The 23,352-nt window shown below is 38.1% G+C and overlaps 1 protein-coding gene across 2 annotated transcripts in view; it reads right to left on the bottom strand.

The window, feature by feature from the left end:
* Positions 1 to 14,215, bottom strand: part of ZNF292 (zinc finger protein 292) — a 32,247-nt gene extending 18,032 nt beyond the window's left edge. The window contains exons 1-4 of one of the 2 annotated variants that reach the window (XM_081313019.1): positions 14,019 to 14,215; positions 6,003 to 6,157; positions 5,791 to 5,869; positions 5,070 to 5,205 (exon numbers count right to left, since the gene is read on the bottom strand). In XM_081313019.1, coding sequence (XP_081169145.1) covers positions 5,070 to 5,205; positions 5,791 to 5,869; positions 6,003 to 6,157; positions 14,019 to 14,186 — 538 coding nt within the window. In that variant the 5' untranslated portion in view covers positions 14,187 to 14,215. Of the gene's footprint in view, positions 1 to 3,678; positions 3,692 to 5,069; positions 5,206 to 5,790; positions 5,870 to 6,002; positions 6,158 to 14,018 lie in introns of those variants that run through there. The other variant, XM_081313020.1, reaches the window with a different exon arrangement.
* Positions 14,216 to 23,352: the final 9,137 nt, after the last annotated feature.

Genomic DNA, 23,352 nt, shown 5'->3' with positions numbered 1-23,352 from the left:
AATCCTAAATAAAAAGTACTGAAAAAATTGAATAAGTAACTGGAAATTGTAAGTCAGAAATAGTTCTTATAATAATCATACTCTATTCTGGTGCTCATGGCTCAAAAATACTTGAACCAAAAATAAATATTCACTTTATATCTTTAAACTTACAACTTGAGATCTTTTAAATTACTTTTACTAAAAAAGGTAACACTAAGCTATGTCTTCATATCAGAAAGCTGAATCCATTAAAAAAACTTTTGGAAATTCATGTAACCTCAGTCTAAATAAAAAAACAGGCATGCCTATTTTAGATTTCTTATTAGTAATAAACATGTCTTTGAAATCTGGAATCACATTAATTAGAAAGGTTGATTTTGTGTAATGTTTCTGTGTTGGACGACAGTTTGATTCACAAAATCAAAATTACTTGCCAGCCGATGCTGAAAAATAATACAATATTAAAATCCCATCAAACAATTGTGAGAAGTGGTAGCAACAATGAATGCATCCATTTCAATTGTTAATATATAAATATGAATAAATATAATCCATAAAAAGATTCTACTTTCGGGTTTTCCATAAATTTTAAAAGTGGGAAGAGGGGCTAAGAAAAAGTATAAAAGTTTAATGTCTACATACATATACAGTATTTAGTTAAACAAAATGCTAAATTTGCTTAACATTTATTGTTTAACATTCACAGTCTTTTTCATCTTCAAATGATTTGGTAACATACGGTATTAAGTTTGCTATTTTTTAGACTTGTTCTTCCACCCACAGGAACTAATAAGCTTTTAAGCCACAATGTTTACCATTTCAGGTTGTTTCTCTTGTGTTAACAGTCTGTTATAATTGAAATGAGTCAAAAAGACCTTTAGAGTTTTAAAATGTATTAACTAACTTATAAACAGGAACTGTTAAGTCACGTCAATGTTAAGAAATATTTAGAAGGTTTAATGTCAAGGTTTATTTTTCATTTTCCAAACATGTGGCAATAATTATTTAATCTCATGGAACTTTAACTTTAACTTGTACCCAAGGAATACCTACCTACCTACCTATTTATTTCTATCCTACCTTTAGGGTATTTTTACAAACACCTCAGTGTGGTGAACATATAGTATGGTGAACATCTATAGAGAGACGATCAAGAGCATACTGTCATATTGCATTACTGTCTGGTTTGGAAGCATCACTGCTTCAGATAGGAAGGCGGTGCAGAGAGTGGTGAGGATGGCAGAAAAGATTATTGGCATTTCCCTCCCTCCCATCTAGGACATAGCATGTAAGCCATGCTTGAGCAGGGTCCGCAGGATTGTCAGGGACATCACACACCCTCTTTACCACCCGTTTTCCTTGTAGGCTTCCTGGTATCTGAAGCAGAACATCCAGACTCAGTCAGAGTTTTGTTCTATACATTATCAACCTTTTGAACTTTCAAGCTTCCTTCTTCCGCTAGGTATTCAAGATGGACAGTGATTAACATTTATATGTATTTATACATAAGGGTGTATGTGTACACTTTGGAGAGCAGGCAATAAAATTTCATTTTTAATTTGTGCCAGTGTGCCCACAGTAAAAAAATGACAATAAAGGTTATCTTATCTTGTCTTATCTCCAACACACTTCCCACCTCCTATTTTCCCTACAACAACCCTGTGAGATGAGTTGGACTGAGAGTGAGTGACTGGTCATCCAGCTAACTTTCATGGCTAACATAGGACTAGACCTCACTGTCACCCGCTTTACAGCCTGATATCTAAACCACTAGACCAATCTTTAAGTGGATGTAATTTTTATTACAATTCTATTACTAAAAGGAATTCCTTTAAAATACCTCAAAAATTAGGCAAACCATAATAGTTTGCTATAGGTTGTAAATGTAACAGCTTGTGAATAGTGCTATTGACAAGCACAATTAAAGGAATTAGGGCTGTGCAAAGCATTTAAGGTGATACGGTCTCAACTAATGACAGTGGGATTCAGTTAACAACGGCAACTGGAACTGCAGGATTTACTTTATGACTGCATCACTTAGAAATTCCAGTTTCAATTGCCATCGTAAGTCAAGGACTACTTATACCTTAAGGGTAGGCGCAGTAGCTGTCTTCAAGTTTCTACAGTGCTTCTTTAATTTTTTTAAAGTTCTACTACTATTCAGAAGGAGTAGCTGTAATTTTGAAGGGACACGGTGGCTCAGTGGGTTAGGACGCTGAGCTTGTCGATCGGCAGTTTGGCGGGTCGAATCCCAACTGCTGCGTAGCAGAGTGAGCGCCTGTTACTCGTCCCAGCTTCTGCCAACCTATCAGTTACCTTAGCTGTAATTTTTAAAAAAGGAATGTTTAAAAAAGAATAGCTTGTTTAGCTATAGTATCTGATTCTACAATAATCTACCAGATTTTTTTTAAAAAGGACAACTGAAATAAAAAAATGAAAACGCTGCAACTTTTTTAAATCTCTATTTTAACATCAAAAGTTATTGACTTGAACTACAAAAACTAAAAATAGCAAAAAAAGAGAACATTATATAAATGCTGAACAGCTCCCCTGGCTTGAATTCAGGAAGTTTCCATTTTTAACTGAAAGTGAAAGGTGCCTATCAGCTGGCTAAAGAAAAGCCTTTTGTACTTAATTTATTTTACAAGTTAAATCTCTGCCTGAGTAATCATTGGACATTATTAAATGTAGAAGGGCTTATGTTCGGGCCCATAAAATTAGTTTTCAGTTTTCCCAAGAACATATTCTCAGTTGGGAGCAATTGGAACTTGGGCAATGTTTTAATTGGAATGCAAAATATTTCTCCCATTTATGAAATGCATTTACAAGAATTGTTAAAAATCTGTTGATGCTCCCATGTCAAAATATTTAATTTCAGATATTCCTATATCCCTGTATATCTGCAAAGTAGATTTAGACCTCTTCCTACAAAAAAAAATCATCATCATAAGCATCATTATAAGACTTTTCTTTAAAAAACTGATCATAAATAAAATTACATAATGAAACATACAAACATGATATGACTGAATTTGCTACCTAACTTGGAGAAATTAGTATTTGGCTAAGAAGCCCAGATATAAAGCCCATACTGAATTCACCATATGAATTGAGGAGGAATTTCTACTTCCATGTATTAGTATTCTTGTCTTCTCTTACAAATTGTATAGTGCATCTTTTCATGAAAGCAGAGAAAAGAAATAATAAAATTCACAATAGAAAAAACAGTATAATCAGGCAATGTTCCAAACATACCAACAATCATATCTTCTACCTTCAATCAATAAGCTTCCAAAAATGAGTTCCTATTCAAATAATGGAATCTCTATTTAATTTTTTTTTGTCTCCATAAACTCTCCAGAACCTATTTCAGAATTACGAAGGAATGGATGGGGAAGGGGGGGGGGGAAATTTACCAACTGATGCCATTCCACCAGTGAACCAACTCAAATAAATCTAAGAACTTCCAACCATACTGTTCCAGCTTTAATAAGATTATTTTAAAATAATGATCATTTCACTATGAATAGACATATTATTTATATTAAAAAATTCATTATAGTACACATGTATTTAGAAATTAGAAATAAACCTACAGTGCAAAGAAGCCCGTTTTCCAATGAAATAAAAATTTTAAAATTAAATTTCAGCAGATTTTAGTCCATTTACCATTCAAATAAAAGCATTTAACATTACCTTCAGAAAATATCTATACTTCTTCACGCGTGTTATTTCTTTGCCTTCAGTTTGGATAGTGGTGATTCAGCTTGCCTCTACAGGTAATCCTTGTCCATTCATTCAGTGACGGTTTGAAGTTATGATGGCACTGAACAAAGGGACTTACAGCATTGCAGCACCCCTGGGGCCCTATTATCAAATTTCAGATGCTTGGAAGCCTGCATGCACTTATGATTTTAAATGCCCTTCAATTCCCCCCCACACACACACATCTTCCTTTTTATGCCCTTTTTATTTTTATTTATTTTATTAAATTTGTTTGCCGCCTATCTCACCACGAGGTGACTTTTGGCTCCCGGCTCTGCACAGCCTGAGAGAAGTTGAAGTGGAGGTTAGTACAGCAGGGCAGGAGAAATGTGAGGTCCTGCTCTAGCAATGATGCAGTCCTGACCTAACATACACAACCAGAACTACCAAAACTGCTGTCACTAAGCAGGGTAATCAGTCACATGATGTTTTACTTAATGACTGTTAGGCAGTCTAAACCCAATTGGGGTGCTTATTTTATTGTTGACTGATTGACTGATTATTACCCATCTCACCTGGGGTGACATTAGGCAGCTTACAATAATTAAAACACTAAATGGTGACATTAAATTGGTTAAAATTGACAAAAATGGAGAGGAAGGGAGAAAGACAGTTAAATGTGGACTACCTATAACCTCTCTGCTTAACTGGTAAGGTATTTATAAAATAATAATAAAAGAGAATGTTTCTCTTATTTTAGGAATAACTGAAATATGTGTAATACCTAAGTGCTTTGCTTAGTAACAAGCACTGTAAATTTCACATCATGCATATTAAAAGCAACTTCATAAAAATTACTACTGAAGTTTCATGCAACCTATCTTTCGGATGGGGAGGCATTTATGATTGGGAATTCCAGGGGAAGGGGAAGAAGCTCTAATTATATGAACACTCAATCTTCATATGTGAACAACTACGCAGCCAAGAAATATTGGGCTTATAGTACTGTAATAATAATGGAGGTGCTAGCTCTTTTCACATTATAAATCCAAAATAATTCATTGTAAGAGTAGTTCTGGATAAGGTACTCTTTCTTATAAATATTCTTCAGTGTGATTTTAGGAAAGAATTTTAAAACCTTTCATCTGTTCTTTTGGTATACTGTATATACTTCTTTATATACAATTGCAGCCTATCATTATATATGAAGATATCTGCAAGCTAACTCAAGAAAAATAGCTAGTTTGAATTGGTGAATGAAAAACTTAGGAGATACAATATCTTCAAAATTTGTCATACAAAAATTTTAAAAGGGAAGTATCCTTAAAAATTTTTTTTGCCAAGAAAGCAGTAATTATTTTCCCCCCAAACTATCATCTTACCTTCATCCCAATCTAGCAACTCTTGGGAAAGAATGCTGCAAAGAACTGGATTCTTCCATGCCCCATCCTCTTGGGCAAGAACAGATAAAATATGTAATTGACAGCTGCCATTTTGCATTAATTTTGTATGTGCCATCTGGAAGAAGAATAGCATTTGTTATAAAAAGTGACAGAAAATTATACTTGCTCCAGCATTTTTAATCCTCAAAATCCCAACACTTTCACTAATTACCATGCTTAAGAACATAATGGAAACCTACAATGTTTTGCATGTTGACTTAAATTCAATGAAAACTTGTAAATAAAGATATGGAGTTATCTAGTGATCTTGATATAAGAACATTGTAACATTTGTTTATTTAATTTTCTGCCTTTATTATAATTATACAATATAAATACTGTTCTTGTCTAACATTCTATTCTCATCTTGAATACAGAAGATTTTAATTAGAATTACAAGAAAGGATGATATGGAATTCTAAAATGCTAAGCAAAGTGCTAAACTACAAACAATGACAGGTTATTAAACCAAGCCAGAGCTTCCTTATGTTACATTTAAATCATTTTAAGTAAACAATGAAAATCATAATGATTTTTTTAACAATGAAAACCAATATTTTTACAGATTATTAGTACTACCCTAACCCTAACCCTAACCAGCACACTTGAACTTTATTTTAAGGAACTGATTTATAGACTAGCTATGAAATAAGATACCCACTTGAATAAATGACTGAAACTCTTTCCATTCATTTTCAGGAAGTTCAAGAGGCAAGCATAGCAAAAGTTCAGCATAGCTTCTGAAAAAGCAAATGGAACAATGTAAAGGTCAGCATTAAGTGTCCTTAATACTACTACTTTTTAAACTTAACAAATAGCTTTAAAACAAATGAGAAAACAAAATTATATACAACTAATATATAACATACTTACAGAGCTAAGCGTTCAAGCACAAAGGCTACATTTTCACACTCAGAGGTAAGGTCAGGTCTTGCTTTTATATATCCATGGATTGCCTGTGTATATACCTCCAACAAAGGCAAGGGATCCTCAGATGTCTTCCACTTTTCTGCATATTCAAGAAGGGTCTGTTTATAAAATAGAAATTTGAGTCATTATAAAAGCATAATTATAATTTGGAGAAGTGGCATTTAGCATATGAACTATGAGCATACTATCTACATTCTTGGAACTAATGCACCAATAAACAAGATTTTATTCCTTGAAATGTTCCATTTCCAGAATTGTGGAAACAGAACATTTATATCTTGACCCATAGAATCAATGTATTGCAGTACGTATAATACAACACTATAAAAGCTACATCCCATTCCTCAGTAGTTAGTTACTGCAATAGCTCCTATCAGACAATAATCACGCTACTAGCTTTTGGACATTGATTAGGTTGTATATGATAACTTGATTTCTAATTATGCTCAATATTAACATACTGAAGGAGTGGATGCAAGAAATAATTTCAGAAGACAAAAGAAATTTTCAGCTCTATAAAGGGTCATGTTTTTAACAGTAATGATAAAAACTGTTTTAAAATGGCAGTATAGTGGCACTTGATTGAAATATGCAATAAAGTTTTCAAGAGTGCAGATTATATTATATACTAATGTAACAAGGAAGAACTTTTCAACATTTGACAAGAGCACAAAAATGATATCAGATAGATTTTTCTTTTAAGAAGGAATCTACTTTGACAATGTATTCAATTATGTTTTATTACACTTTCTTTAAGGGTTAGCACCTGAAGTTGAATAAGGTGTGCATTAGGGCTATGCAAGGACAATCCAATCTGCTTCAAGATTGGATTCTTAAGTTTGAAATGAGACAAATTTATGAATGTGAAGGGAACTGACTGTTCTGTGCAAATTCTGGGGCATGAATGTGGAAAAAACCCCGTTATTTATCATGAAAAAGTTGGGAAAAAAAAATCAGAAGATGAAGAAATTAGCTTTAAAGTTAAGAGTATTGCAAGTTTTGTTATTTCATAAAATTCAAAGGTTTTTCCAGAACACATCTTCCCAATCTGATTCTTAAAGCCTGCTCCTCTTTTCCTTTTCACCAGAACAGGACAGATGGATTGCTGTTAAGAGGTGATGACTATCACATTTCACAGAAGTGAAGAGGTTTTTCAAACTGTTGATACTTTGAATTATGATATTACAAAACATAATGTAGTGAAAGTTGAGGCGAAATGGATTCCATTATATAAAGGATATCTGCATCAAATTTCACATTGACAAATTTCTGTACAAAAGGAAGAGATGATAGCAACCCATTGCTGACTGTAACTGACTCAATTGTTGAGAGCTGAGAACATTGAAAAGTGTAATAAAAATCAGCTAATTATCTTTTGCTTAAAAATATAGTCTTTACAATAAGCAGGTAGGTAAAACAATCACAAAACTTACTTTTCCTCCATGTATGGGAAAAGGTAAACAGTACTGGAAGAAAATACTGCATCCAGTTTTGGTCACCACAATGTAAAAAAAGATGTTGAGACTCTAGAACGAAGTACAGAGAAGGGCAACAAAGATGATTAAGGGACTGGAGGCTAATACACATTAAAGAGTGGTTGCTGGAATTGGGAATGTCTAGCTTAATGAAGAGAAGGACGAGGATAGCAGTCTTCCAATATCTCAGGGGTTGCCACAAAGAAGAGGGAGTCAAGCTATTCTCCAAAGTGCCTGAAGGCAGGACAAGAAGCAACGGATGGAAACTAACCAAAGAGAGAAGCAACCTGGAACTAAGGAGAAATTTCCTGACAGTTAGAACAATTAATCAGTGGAACAACCTGCTTCCAAAACCCGTGAATGTTCTAACACTGGAAGTTTTTAAGAAGAGACTGTACAGCCATTTGTCTGAAATGGTATAGGGTTTCCTGCCTGAGCAGGGGGTTGGACTAGATGACCTCCAAGGTCCCTTCCAACTTTATTATTATTATTAATATAGATAAAATAGGATTCATTCTCAGGTTCTCATTTCTATTCCAGCCCCAGGTCGATGTGACTAGATAAAAAGTGGCAGTCAGAACACAAAGATTTTCACTCTGATTAAGACCTCATCAGCCCATATTCAGAAATAACACTCAATAGACAAACTGGTACATATACTAGTATACACTGTCAAAAACTAGCTAGAATGTCAGGCAAAGCCTACTGAAATCCAGGGCCATTTGCTTTGGTCACAATCCTCACTAGTTGCCTTTGGGCTTCTCTCTCTTCTGCATAATTTTACCTAGGTATGACTGATACCAGAATTAAAAGCTGATAAAAGAGCATGCAGTTCCCTAAGCTCCTTGGACAAAAGGTAGAATAAAGGTGTCATATATAACATAGCCTCAACTTAAAACAGCTGGGATGGGGAGAGAGAAAAGACAGCACAGCTACAGTATGAGACCTAACATAGTAAGTTTAAACCATCTTTCAAACTGAATGCATCTCCAATATGATTTCTATCTCTGTATCTGGGGTATGACTCAAGTTTGGAAACCAGCAATTAGTCTAAAACATGGTTTACAATTGCTGCTCTTTTAGAGTCCTTTTAAATTTTAAAAATTGGATAAAATCTTCTATTCTGCAAGATATTGACCTCTTAAGAATTTTTATTCTCTTTGTGATTTTGAGCCTATAAATAAAACTCAAGGGTATTATTAGGATCAGAACCATTTTCTGACCCGTGTATAAGATAAGCACTCTATGGAATTTTATTTGACAACCTAAAGAATAAAGGAAAAACAGAATCCATTGTTTATTACGGATATTAAAGTTTGATATAAAATCTCTATCTGAAATCTGACTTACAGAGCTATTTCATTATGAACAAAGTCTAAGCTAAAATTCAAGCAATCTATAAATTACTATAAATTTTCAGCACAAAATATACATTGGATCCTGCAATTGAGCACGACATTTGTTAGGGGTGGAATTATGATACCCTCAGCTCTTTTCACCTCACAAAATCAGGATTCCCCTAAGCTAGTTAGCCAACTGGACAGAGTATCTTCAGCTCCCTCTAAAACCTCTATTTTTGCCCTTATTTCAATTATGTCAACTTGAACAAAGGAATTTGTATGTGAATGCTATTCAAAAATTGACTAGAAAGATGGTTGAATGCTTTTCTTTCCTTTTGACATTTATCACCGCCTAATAAATATGTCATAAGGGACACGGTGGCTCAGTTGGTTAGGACGCTGAGCTTGTCGATCAGAAGATCGGCAGTTTGGCGGGTCGAATCCTGAGTGCCGCGTAACAGAGTTGAGCGCCTGCTACTCGTCCCAGCTTCTGCCAACCTAGCAGTTCGAAAGCACGTAAAAATGCAAGTAGAAAAATAGGGACCACTACGGTGGGAAGGTAACAGTGCTCCGTGCGCCTTTGGCGTCTAGTCATGCCGGCCACATGACCACGGAGACGTCCTCAGACAAGCGCTGGCTCTTCGGCTTTGAAACGGAGATGAGCACCGGCCCCTAGAGTCAGAAACGACTAGCACGCATGTGCGGGGGAACCTTTACCTTTAATAAATATGTCAAGGCCAGAACAAGACTTGAGAAATTTTTGAGTAGTAGGAGCTCCTCCTTGATTCTCCTATATACAACAGGGGAAAAAGATGAACAATGTTCTTTTGTTTCAGTTACTACTATGTTGTCTAATTCCCCTCTTATTGTTGTTACTGTTACATAGTGAGAGAATGACTGTAATAATTTGAAGGAAGGCTTACGTGTAACTTAATGGCTTCTTTCCCTCACCAATTTGTATTTAAGTTGCCTTAATCTAGCCTTAGTTTGGTTTTATACAAAATGGATTTTTTCTATAGCAGAAAGAAAATTTTATGCTTAAAAATGATAGGTTATTATGGGAATCAGACACCTCACTTCCTTGTAATTAGGATCTCTATTAAGTGACTTGCCTGTTTCCAGCAGTTTTCCTTTGCGCAAAATGGGCTTCTGCTGGAACAGAAAGAAAAATATTGGATCAAGAGAATAGTTCTCTTTGCTGCTGAACCCTCCCCCTGGTTGAATAAGTAATTTATTCAAGTTATTTGGCTTAATTTGTCTTTGTGGACTGAAACCTATGAAGTGAAATAACTGGTTGCATGTTAGGATAACCCTGGCTCAATCTATCATTAATTACCCTATCTTACATCCCAAGTTTAATTAAAGAAAACAAAATCAAGAAAACAAGTTTGTACTGTGTTTACTCGCACTGATTCTTTTAAAAGTGATGCCATAAGAAGCATACAAAATTAGAGAGCAAAGTATCCCACTACAAGAGAGTAATTCCAAAAGTAGCAACCAGACTGTATTATTAACCAGACAGTATTATTAAAAATGCCGTTTGCAAATTATTCCTGAATCTGGCCACAACTTTATAGATAGATGGCATAATTATCCAACCAAATTTTTTGGAGGGTATTATTAGATGGTTGTCTAAATGTAGTAAAACATTGATGATCAACAACAACTGAAATTATGACTGTCCATTTTAAAAAAAAATTAATTTCCTTTGACATTAGTAGTGTACTTTATATTGTTTTATTTAGCTCCGATGGTATTTGCTATTAATTAGAAAAATGATCCTGATTACAGGTAGTCCTCAAATTACAACAGTTCATTTAGTTACAACAGTTACAACAGCACTGAAAAAAGTGACTTATGACCGTTTTTTTTTTCAGTTGCCTTTGCAGCATCCCCATGATCATGTGATCAAAATTCAGATGCTAGGGAACTGCTTCATGTTTATGACAGCTGCAGTGTCTCCGGGTCATGTGATCACCTTTTGTGACTTTCTGACAAGCGAAGTCAATGGGAAAGCCAGATTCACTTAACAACCGGGTTAGTAACTAATCAACTGCAGAGTCATTTAACTACAGCAAGAAAGGTTGTAAACTCACTTACCAAATGTCCCATTTAACAGAAATGTTGGGCTTAATTGTGGTTGTAAGTCAAGGACAACCTGTATTTGTTTTAAAGCTTTTGACCACATTTTTATTACTATATCCTATTTGGGACTGCTATGTGCAACTATTGGTAGGTCTTATTGTAGAAAGACAATACAGAAATATGATGTTGGACTCAAGACAAAGAATAATCAGCTGGAAATAAATGTATAAAAGGCTAATTGTCACATGGCTTCAAGAAAGAACTCTGTACCTCTGAACCTCCTCTTTTATGGTTACTTCATATAAGGCTATCTTTTACTGGAGTATTTAACAATACCTAACCATGGTCAAATAACAAGAAATTAAGCGATGATATTTTGACTGACATCCACGTGAAATTGAAAACATTGTTTTTAATATGAAATCCACAGGAGAAAGGAACTCTAGGTTAAGCAAAGTGACTTGAGGTTTAAAATACTATTCAATTTTATATATAAATAGCATTTTCATATATAAAAGTCATTTTCTAATGATGCTCGCATTAATGATAGGAAATGGTATATAAATTGATACTATGTCAAGAAGTTATTTAAGAAGTGTACAAAATATAATTAAAGTAAAATTAAGATGTATGCACAATAGCATACAAATGTCAATATTTAAATGATTAGGTGAAGTACACATTGTATCTGTGACTCCATCATAATTTGGACTATTAAACCGGTGACTGAATGATTCTAAATATCAAACAATATAGCGTATTAAGACTAGCATCTATATAGAGGTTGAAGAAATTCCATTATTGGGCTTCGGATGGCCCAAAACCTCCAATCCTTTCGCCGCGGCCTCAAAACACACCTGTTCCACCAGGCTGACCTAGACTGACAGGCATTTTAATTAATTTATATTTAGTATTTTTAATTCATTTTTTAAATTCTCTAATTTTAATTTATTGCACTGATGTTCTCAATTTCATTTTTATCTTGATTTCTGTACTTATTATATGTTTTGTTGTTAGCCGCCCTGAGTCCTTCGGGAGATAGGGCGGGATATAAATCCCATCAATCAATAAATAAATAAATAAATAAACACACCCTGAAATGCTTAATGTAACTTACCACTGACCCCTTCTCACACTCCAAGAACCAACTGTTACAGCAGAAGCTTCATTATTATCATCTGCTTAATACTGCATTTTTGTGAAATTGAATTTGACTCACTGACTCCTCTAGAACAAAGTTTTATAATTCAACACTTCTGATTTAGTTATATCAAATAAGCTACTAAAGTTTTTCTTTTATCTTCCCAATTTTTCTAAGAAAGGTGGTGAAATATCAAGGTATTGGAAGTGGAGGTGAGCAAGTAAGCTCCTATTGTATAAGCAAATATATTTGACATGTGAAATGATCCCATATTACTATATAACTTGATACAGAAATCCTGTTTGATTTTCTATTCTTGCTTTAACCCAACATTATCAACCCAAATGTCCAAATTTATGCAACACAATCTTTTTCCATAAGCCCTGCCATGCAGAAAACCTGTATATATAGTATGTGAATTACAAAATATATAACTTATTTCAATTATTATTGAATTATTCAATTCAAATAAAGAAACATGCTGCTTGTGTTGAAGTCCTGAATTGTTTTCCAGAAATAATACTACAACAGTTTATCAATATAAAAATCATTGCTTCAAAAAGGCAATGACTTTTCCCCCACTTTAAGGCACCATATACTTTTACTAAACTCTTTCCTGTTGATAGGTCCTCAATTCTAAACATGGGAGCTGTAATTCAAATGATTTAACTCCTAATTTGCCAATTTAATTATGCAAAGAACTATTTTTATTTCTTACAACCTTTTAAAGGTGATGAAAAGTTACAGTGTATCATATTTTCAGCTCATAGATTCATGCCAACTTCAGGACCAACCTGGAAAGTGTCCACCTGAATAACTGACTGACTTTAAATGAAAGTATTGTTCCTGAAGGTAATACAGAAGGAAGGTTAAATAAGTGATTCTAAATGTCTACCTTTATGTAACTTAGCATGCTACAAAAGAATTCAAGTACTCTTTAATATTATTTTTATATTTTGCCTCTTGGGAGATCTCCGTAAACCGATTTAGTACACAATGTAGTGAATTAAGTCTTAATTACAGGATAAACCATACCCCATGAATATTTACCGTTGAACAGAACATGTAACAAGCAACGAATAAAACAGCGTGTAGGTGTACCTTTAAGACAACGTGAAGTGAAAGTGGGGCACATTCAGGCCACAATTCAAAAAGGAAGTAAGGTCACTTAATTCAGAAAGAACCAAGGACAGTTTGAGGCAACCCGCATCTAAAACTAGCAGAGATCTCAGCTTAAGGACTGTACGGGTTTGGTGTTGTTGTTTTTTTAAAAATATCCCTAGCCAGAGCGGTTATGAAGGGTGTCCCACTAAGACCACCCCCCCCCGTCCCCTTAACTACGGGATAGATGCGCGCTTGGGTGCAGGCAAAGAGAACTGACGACCACGGCACGAAGGGTGGGCGACCCAGCTCTCGCCCTCTCGTTTGCAGCATACCCATCCGAGGCAGAATGGAGCGGGCAAGGAAACCCCCCCCCTAGCCCCTCCCCAGGAAAGCAGCCACCCTTCCTCTGCCTTCCCCTGTCGCTCGGCCAAGGGGACACGGCGCTCTCCGCCGTCACTAGACAAAGGCCCCTCCAGAGCCGAGGCGGCACCAACACAACAAAGGGGCCGAGTTTCGAGGAGAGCGCGAGCACCCAAGGCGGCGGCAGGGGGGGGAGGGTGCAGGAAGAGAGAGAGAGAGAGAGAGAGAGAGCGAGAGAGAGAGAGAGAGGGCTGTTCCGGGCCGCCAGAAGCTCCTCTCCGGCGCAGGGGGGCGGGACACCCGCCTGGAGACAGGTTCAGTGGGTGCTGGCGGCGCTGAGAGGCGCAAAGCGCGGCCCAGCTATTAACATCGCCCAGCCTCTTCCCCCAAAGGGGCTTCCTTTCCCTCCTCCCCCCCCCACCCACCCACCCAAGGCGGCCAGGCCCATCCTGACCTGGCACAGCTGCTGACAGTATTCGGCGGCCGCTTCCACGGCCGGCTGGCTGCTTTCCCTCAGCCCCGTCTCCAGCTCCAGCAGCCTCTCCTTCAGGCTCGGAATAGCCAGGAGGCCGCTCTCGCCGCCGACGCTACCGCTGTCCTGCTCGGCCTCCTCGTCCGCCATCTTCGCACCCAGCTCCGTCGCGTACGCAGCCCCCCTCCCCCCCCTAATTCCTCCAGAACGGCCTGCCTCCCCTCCCGCAAACTCCCCCCCCTCCCCTCCCGTACGGGTCACGTGATTACACAATGCCACGTTCCGGGGAAGCGGTCACGTGAGGGATTAGGGAGGAGAGAGCGAAGAGACAGTAGTTCGCTCGCTTTTTTTTTTTTGCTGTTTCCTCTCCCCCCCCACACACGCACAGACACACCAGGCGCTCCCTTTTCGCAGAGGGGCGGGGTCACACGTCCTAGCGCTGTCACGTGCGGAGTTGGCGCGTGCCGAATGGCACTGGCCGCCTCGTGACGTCTCTCGAGGACTTTTTTGGCGGCAGGGGAACAAACGTTCTCGGTTTCCTTTCGGTAGCGAAAGCTCCCTTTTTTAAAAAAAAGTGGGAGGAAAATGTTGAGTGCGTTTGCAATCAAAAATAAGTGGAAAGAAATGGGGGCTGTTGTAAGCTAAAACGTTTTATTTTAACGTGGATTTTGTACGCTTGAGATTTCCTGTGGTGGAGGCTACCCCGACGTTGGTTATCCTTCCACGATATTTGCGAAGTACTCCACTGCTGCAGCTGACGGAGAGTGAAATATAAGCCATTGGAAAAGAGTTACATTTATTTGTCATAAATTTATACACAAATTTCACACAAAAGACCTTTTGACTTTCCTGCCACATGACTGGCAAATCAAGTGCCTAGAAACAAAACATCAGAAGCTTGGTGCAAAGTTCAGTGACACAATGGAAGACATGGTTGCTGGTCAATGGTGATAGATTGGGAAGGGTTGAGAGGAATCTTTGAAGGACACTTGCTAGTATCACCACTACTGTTTTGTCATTGCATTGATGCTTCCGTCAAGAATACAGAAGAAGTCAGGCCACGGCTACCAAACATCAAGAACATCTGCCAGGCTATCACACCTCTTTTACGTGGACGATCTGAAGCTGTAAGGAAAAACATCGTCTGGAATAGAATCACTGCTTAACACTGTCCATATACACATCCAAGATTTTGCAATGGAATATAACTGAACAAATGTGCCATTCTTAACAGGAGAAAAATTGTGAAAACTGAAGGACTCATGATGCCTTATTGAAAGAACATCAATCAAGTTTGGATAAAAAAATTTTTTTCCAAATTTTTCCATCCCTACCAGTGCAAGCATAGCCCAAAGGAACTGCCAGGAGCCCTAGAAGTCAATTGACCTTTCAAATATTTCTGAGGCATAAATCTGAGCCCTGTAGAGGGAGCACAACTCTTCCAAATCAGATTGAATTCTGCTCAAGTGGTTAAAGAAGGGGAGCAGATCCTGTAAAGCAGGAGTTTGGGGGTAAGGGAATAGTTTTAGCCCTCCATTGTGATGTGTCGAGTTGGAGAACTGCACATTGCTGCATCTTCTCACAGAATGCAAGTTTTCTCACTTTCCTGAGCATCATCGTTATTGCATGAATTTTCACACCATGATGAAGTGACTCCCAATTAAACAGTAGAAGGAGTTGAATTGTGGGATTTATCATTGATACTGGTAGAATCACATAGTACATTAAGCACTATTAATAATAATAATATAAAAATTATCATATGCAAAACATTAGCTGAATGATTTCTAACCATGAATGTTATCTAGTCACAATATATAGTCTGAGGCAGAGGTCCCCAACCTTTTGGGCACTAGGGACTGGTTCCATGGACAAAGGTTTTTCCGCAGACCAGAGGGGGCGTGGTTTTGTGTGCTGCCTGCATCTTGCAGTTGGGGCTTTGCTTGTTTGTGCGGACTGGTTGCTGGCATGCCATGGCCTGGTACTGGTCCACGGCCTGGGGGGGTTGGGGACCCCTGGTCTGAGGTACTATGAGAAAATAAATAAAAATGGAAAAGAGTTTAAAGTTGATCTGAAATGCTATAACAGGGGTCCCCAACCTATGGGCTCTTGGCCAGCGGGCCATGGAAATGGCTGGCTGTTGTGTGCATGCGTGGGCAAGCATTCTCCGCCCACTCGTGCTAGCACCCGCGCCGTTTGTGCATGTGTGTGGGTGCAAACAGGGTCCCTAGCTCCGAGCAGATGTGTGCAGCCTGTTTGTGCATGTGGGAACGGGGCTGCTGGCTGCTGCAGGGGTGCACATGCCGCATGTGCAAACAGAAACACTAGTGCCATGACAGTGTGCATGGCCGTTTGTGTGCATGCGCACCAATTTGGAAGCTGCTCCTTCCCTCCAGGCCACAAGCCTGGAAAGGTTGGAGACCTCTGTTCTAGAATATTATTTCTTGGGTCTTAGCTTTCTATGGCATATTAAAATTACTATAAATACATTTATAGTCTGAGTGAGTAGAACCTGACCTTATGTTCCAGATTTTTAAAAATTGTTTTTCCCAATTCACAGTAAATATACATAATAAAAATGCATATGATAAAAGTGGCTGCTATGACATTTTTACTGCTGCATTATTGTTCACATAAAATTTCCTTTTTATTTTCCATCTGATTAATATTACAAGCTCAAAGACTTTAGAGGATCCCTGCTGTTCTTTCATTGATTGCAAACTACTGCTATATTGCCAGTTACAAGGATATTGAATTTAGTGGAGTGCTATATATTTAGAACAGAGAAAAACAAAATTACTAGGAGTGCAAATGAAAAGCTAGATGTGCAGTAACATTCTAGATTAAGAGATGGCTTTTGTAATAAAAAGATTTTTAAAAATAATGTACTTCTAGAATTAAATTCTTGGCTCTTTTAGCTAAGGAAATGAGTGACAAAACATTGACTGTAATCACTACATATTCTTCATTCTAAATTTATGAACTGTTGATTTCCAAGCTAGAAGAATATATGTTTATCCCTTTCCTACTACAAATGCTAAAACTCACCATTTTGAGATAGAAAACACGGTTGTATGAATCCTAAACTAAGCTTTATTTTTTAAAATCAGAAACATTCCAAAATTCCTCTCAAAAAAGGAAAAAGCCTGACCCTGTCAATGTCTGCAAGCTGTATTTACTTGCATCGTCACCCCATTTCCTCAAAAGTGTAAAATCTGGCCCCTGATTTGCCATTTTGTTTGTTTAGCAATGACAAAGTCATATTACAGAAATAAATAAGAAAGAAAGGAAAGAGTAAATATATTAGGAAAGATGTTATTTTTTTCAAGTTTGCTATAAAAAGCCAACTCTAGTTGGCCATATCTATAATTTGATATGGAGAAATAATACCGTTATCTTGAAATCCTGAGATGTAAACCTGCATGTAAAGGCTTGCCATTTTCCAGAGCATCAGAGCATCAGAGCATTTTGTTTGTTTAGCAATGACAAAGTCATATTACAGAAATAAATAAGAAAGAAAGGAAAGAGTAAATATATTAGGAAAGATGTTATTTTTTTCAAGTTTGCTATAAAAAGCCAACTCTAGTTGGGCCATATCTATAATTTGATATGGAGAAATAATACCGTTATCTTGAAATCCTGAGATGTAAACCTGCATGTAAAGGCTTGCCATTTTCCAGAGCATCAGTGATATGTATAGACTGCTCAAATGTCCATTTTGTGATTTGAAAAAGATCATATCAGTAATAAGGAAAATGCAACCAATTATATGCAGCAGTCAAGATTTAATTGATTAATATTTACATTAACTTGTGCTGAAAAATAGTGTTTTGGCTGAGTGTATCCATGCATGTAACTAGACTAGATCCAGACCAAGATGGGTTCAGGGCCAAATAGGCTGCAACGGACCCTCTGTTCTGCACCCAATATAACATATACTTTTGCCTAAACAAATCACAGCTATATATCAATTATCAGGAACAATTAATACTAATAATTTAAAGGAAATTGTGACAGTTAAAGCAGAGATTCTCCTGGCAGAACTGCCAGTTATATCAAAAATCAACAACTGGCTTTAGGGCCATGAAGCACAGGATAGAGAATTTTGTAATGCAAGGGCAAAAGGTTTAAACTACTGCAAATACAATGAGGCAACTACATCCTCATGCTAACAAACGGCAATAACTTTTTAACGTGGTTGTAGTCTACTTTGCAGATTCTTCTCTAGCTTTGCTGTGTTGAAGTTCTGAGAGACTTCTGCTGAATGCAAGTTTAGCATACTAGTACAGCAGCCGGGAAACTGACACGAATCTGCTATCCTGGAAGCAAAAGACTAGTAGTTTGTTAGTGGTACAAAACAGAAGCATAAATTTAATACTTAAATCAACAATACAGTGGCACATGTTGAAAAGATTTTGAAACTGACTGAATTAGCAGTGTCAGAGAAGAACTCATTAAAGGGAAGAGATAGCACACCACAAACATCTCACTGTAGGATCCATAGGTTTATTGGAATTTAGCACACGCAATAAGTACATACTTGTCATAACCCATTGTGATGAGGGCCAACTGTACAAGCAGTCAAAGAGGGACGGCTTGTGGCCGATTGGCCCCGGCCCTCTTTTAGTGCCATCCTTTTATACCTTAAAACCACAACCCCATACTTTTGGGGTTCTGGGATTATGACAGGAATTGTGCTAGTTCCTTGTTCTTGCTTTTACCACAACGTTCCACACTACCCTTTTGACATGTACCATTGCAAAAGGTGTCTTGATGCAAGGGTAGTTCCTCAATTCCCACACTGTCTGGTTCCTTATTCTATGAAGAAATAAGTGCAAATGCAATAATTATATTCTATAGAAGACCATGGTTCAAACTATGGTTAAATATCACTCAGCAGGATCAGGCCTTTATTTAATCAACAAGTTCTTTGGGAGTTAACAACTTTTTATCCATCAAAGGGACGCTGAACCAGATATAGAGACATTGATGGATTTTATTTTCTCACAATCCCCACTTCTTGTCCTTTAAGGACAATACCTACAATGTGGGCATAGACACTGACAGTTGTGTAGTACTTGTGATGTAAAGGCAATGCACAAGTGTCATCATGAGGTTTATGACCGCATGAGGATACTATATGATTACAAAGGGAAACCTAAAGGGGAAAACTATTCAATGTGGCAATATATTACTACGGTTGCTGTATCGTAGCCAAAGGAGGCTGAAATGGTAGAAAGGTGTTTGGGCAAGGCAAGCATCCCATTGGGGGTATAGATTGGTTTGTCATTAGATAAGCTGACATTCAAATACTGCATAAATGAGGCCACGGTTGCTCAGAAGATGCTATTGAGAGCCTTCAAGCTTCAGATGGAGGCAAAATTTTTTTATAGAGACAAATATTTCGGCCTCCCTCACGGGTTGTAACTGTCATTACAGGCAGTAGGAGGTTTGTGACTGAACGATAACAAACATTTCTTTATTGCCAAAATAATTATATAAAGAAGTATAACAGTGAAGAATATACTGAAAAGGAGCATCAGAATCTTTCCTCCCAAGCCTGAAAATATAGTGGAAAATATATTCCACAATCCTCCTGTTTCAAAGGTCTGAAATGGTGAAATGGAGTCCTTATTATATTCGGCAACCGCCTTTCTTATTTTTGTAATATTATTAAACAGGCTTTGATTCCCATCAAGAATGAAAACAGAAAGATTCCCCACTAATTTACAAACCCCACCCTCTTTGGCTAGCAGGTAATCGAGGGCGATTCGGTTTTGCAATACTGTTTTCCTTATGGCTGTCAATTCTGTGTTGATTATCTCAAATCCATCGGCAGTGGTATTAGCCAATTGTTCTAAAAGGACAGAAAACTTTTTACACTGTTACCACAACATATTAATACCTAACTGAGGTATTAGGGTCCCAAAAAATCACTACCATCCATCGCGTAGCAATTCTCGCCTATAAATCTGAGCAGAAGCTGAAGGTTGGAGGTCCATAGGCTCCTTGAGAGGCAATAATCCTGGGAAAACAACTCCTAGGTGACAACGATCTACCCATCCTAGTGGGAGCATTCGGTATGCTCTATCTCCACAAACAAAATGCATGCCTTCTGGGACCTTTATGCCGTGGAACCACTTAGCCGGATCGAAAACAAGCATGTCAGCAGTTGTAGCCCGATCCTCCTTATGTTGGGGCCTGAGATATGGAGGAGAGGAAGTGTGTGCATTGAGCTTAACCAATGAAGCACAATGGCTGAAGTTGCACTGTTTTGAACCTGCTGGCTGGCAGCAAACTGTAAGCTTGGGAGTCATACCATGGAACTTCCTAGCATTAAGGGTTTGATCAAAACATGGATATTTAACCCAGGAATCGAAGGAGCAGTCATCATTAGAGAAAGAATCACAAAAGAGGGTATCCCTGCTTATGGTATAAGAGCAAGACCTAATTCTGGGACTTCCAGGATGTTCTTTCCATGAGGAAGTTATACGAATAATGATATTACAAGAACTACAGCCCAGTAGTTGGGAGTACCTTGGGAGGTGATATTGATGCCGTTTGACCCAATGCAGTATACCCAGAGTCAAGTCACTGCCAGACCACTTATAGTAGTGCCATTGTAATGGCATGGGCCTAGCAAACAAGTTTTAGTTGGGGCTGGAGATTATACACCGGCGGGGAGCAGAGGTTATTAGCACTGGCTTTTCCCATATGGGCAAAACTTCAATTTTTGCCTTGGTGTGTTTGGATGACTTGGGTCATGCAGCTTCCTCATCTGGGTCTGCTACTGCCTTGCAGTGCAAAGCATACACCCAGGAGGTGACACCTTGACACTTCACGGCGGTGTTGGTGACTAACAAGATCTTCCAACAAGGAGCTAAGCAATTCTTACGCTGAAATACTTTTGTCAGAACCCAATCGACAACTTTTAACAAATGACAAGGATGCAACGGTTCCTTGGGCAGAGCTGCTGTAACCTGTGAACGACAGCTTTAAAGAGATGTGATAAGAGCTTGGCAATAGTCCAACATAACACCGTCTAACATATGAATCTCTTTTGGATGTAGAGTGATGGAGTGTGTGTGTGGGGGGTGAGGCTGGCATCCGCATGGGTCTGGCCATTAATATCTTGTGTGGAGAGAGTCCAGTCCGTTTAGAAGGAGACATTCTCATAGACATTAGGGCAAGCGGCAGGAAATCAGGCCATTTTAGATAAGTGGCATCGCCACTCCCTTTAGACTGGGAATTTCCCATCATAGAGCAAAGAGATGGCAGTTGGACTAAAACAAAGGAGCAGTGGGGAAAAAAGCCTTTCATAGGAAAGCAAAGGTTTATAAAGGCGTGAATGGACTTGTCCAGTCAGGCTAAAATGCATGTGATTACACTTTCTTATCCCTCAACCAGTTATTCCTACTTTACATCAGTCGCTTTGTCCGTCTCTGGCTGTTTCCTTTCTGGGAGGACAGAACCGCAGATCAGGACTCCACACTTGCTTTGTACTTTAAGTACGTCTCAAAACTTCAACCACATTTGAGGATAAAGGTTAGTTCTTACCTCTTCTGTTGTTGTTGTTATATATTTGTTTGCTTGTTTGTTTGTTTTTTACCCACTCTCCTTTTGTTTTTTCCACCTAGGCAATCAAGAGAGACAATTGCCCAGGGGTAATATAGGGATACTGAGCCCTGCCACCAAGACAGTCCTTATCCACGGAAAAGGCCCATTCCCGATCTGTCAGTGCAAAGGATAACAATCATAATAAATGCGTCACCCCAGCAAACAAGCTGGCCCTTATCTACAGGGAAGGTAGCATTCATAAACGACTTGATGGCAGCAATTAAAAAAAAATGCACCACCAAAATGCTGAACCAGATATAGAGACATTGATGGATTTTATTTTATTTTATTTTCTCACAGCAGAGATGGCAAAATTAACTGGGATGAGCCAGGGTAGATCCTACATGTTAAATGTTAAATTTGTTTGATCACTTTTCCTCTTTTTTTGTACACCTCTTTTTCTTTCTTTGTTGTTGTTAGGGTTGAATATATACTTTTGTTTTATTTTGTTTATTTGTTTTTCTGTTTTGTATTTTACTTTTATGATAAAACAATAAATAATGGAAATAATAAAAAAATACTGTGGCTCAGGAAACACAGATGCATACAAGACACAAAGTGAAAGAGCTGCAGCTCAAGTCATTGTCTAAGTCAGACATGTCAAACACAAGGCCCGGGGGCCAAATCCGGCCCGCGAAGTGGTTTCATGCGGCCCGCGAAGCCATCCTGGAAACAGTGAGGAAACGGCCCCCACTGCCTTGGCCCTGGCCCAGAGACCCTCCTCCTGCCAGAGACCCTCAGATCTGTCCCACTTCTGCCCAGGCCCCCATAGGCACCCTTGATGCGAACGATGTAGAGCTGGCCATGCCCACCCATACGCACTTTAGCCACACCCAGCCAGTAGGCCACGCCCACCCAGGCCACACCCACCTGGCCTCCTGAGGGCAACTGCAATGCTGATGCGGCCCTCAATGAAATTGAGTTTGACACCCCTGGTCTAAGTGATAGAAATCAAGCAGAAAAGAAGAAGAGAGGTGCCCCTAAAAATATAAAGGATTTGTCCTTGACATTTTGTTGGAGAGCTGGATTAATCAATGCCCTTTCCTATTCCTTGATGACATTGAATCAGTTATTGTCTTTCATCGTAAGCTGTTTCATTGCATTGATTCAAGGATAAAAATAAGTCCTTCAAATTCTGAGGGGAAGCACAATTTAGATATAATACAATTAAGTAAAAATGATATACTCAGAAAAATGTAATTAAATTGTATGGTGGTTGAGTATACGTTGATATTAATATGGACAAGACAGGATCTGCATTGGACATTCTTCTATTAGTAAGATGACAGTTTTCCAAAATGCAACTGTTGCCAAAGGCACATGACAAAGTCTGTTGCCCAATGTCCATTCACTTTATACTGTAATTTTGAATGACCTTGTGTACAGTGTATTGTGCAACATACAGGGCTGTAAAGTCTAGTTTATATAAAAGTCTAAATTTTTATCTGTTAATGTGCACAGGTTCCAATCCTCACACATCACTCCCGCTTGACTATAAATCTTCATCTACCTGCCCCATCTTCATTAATGTTAAAAAATATGCAACAAATAATAGCTATCTACTCAAAATCAGTTCTAAAGAGTTTACATAAAGCAAAGAAAATGAAGGATTACAACATTATGTAGGTATCTGTGTGGGAGAGATAGCTCATTTTTTGTTAAATAAGATGTCAGAACAGTGTGAGTGCAGTTACTGTTT

Source organism: Vipera berus, assembly GCF_964194415.1.
Source record: "Vipera berus genome assembly, chromosome: 1".
NCBI lineage: Eukaryota > Metazoa > Chordata > Lepidosauria > Squamata > Viperidae > Vipera > Vipera berus.
The sequence above is the reverse complement of the archived record's forward strand: the minus strand, read 5'-3'. Positions and strand labels throughout refer to the sequence as shown.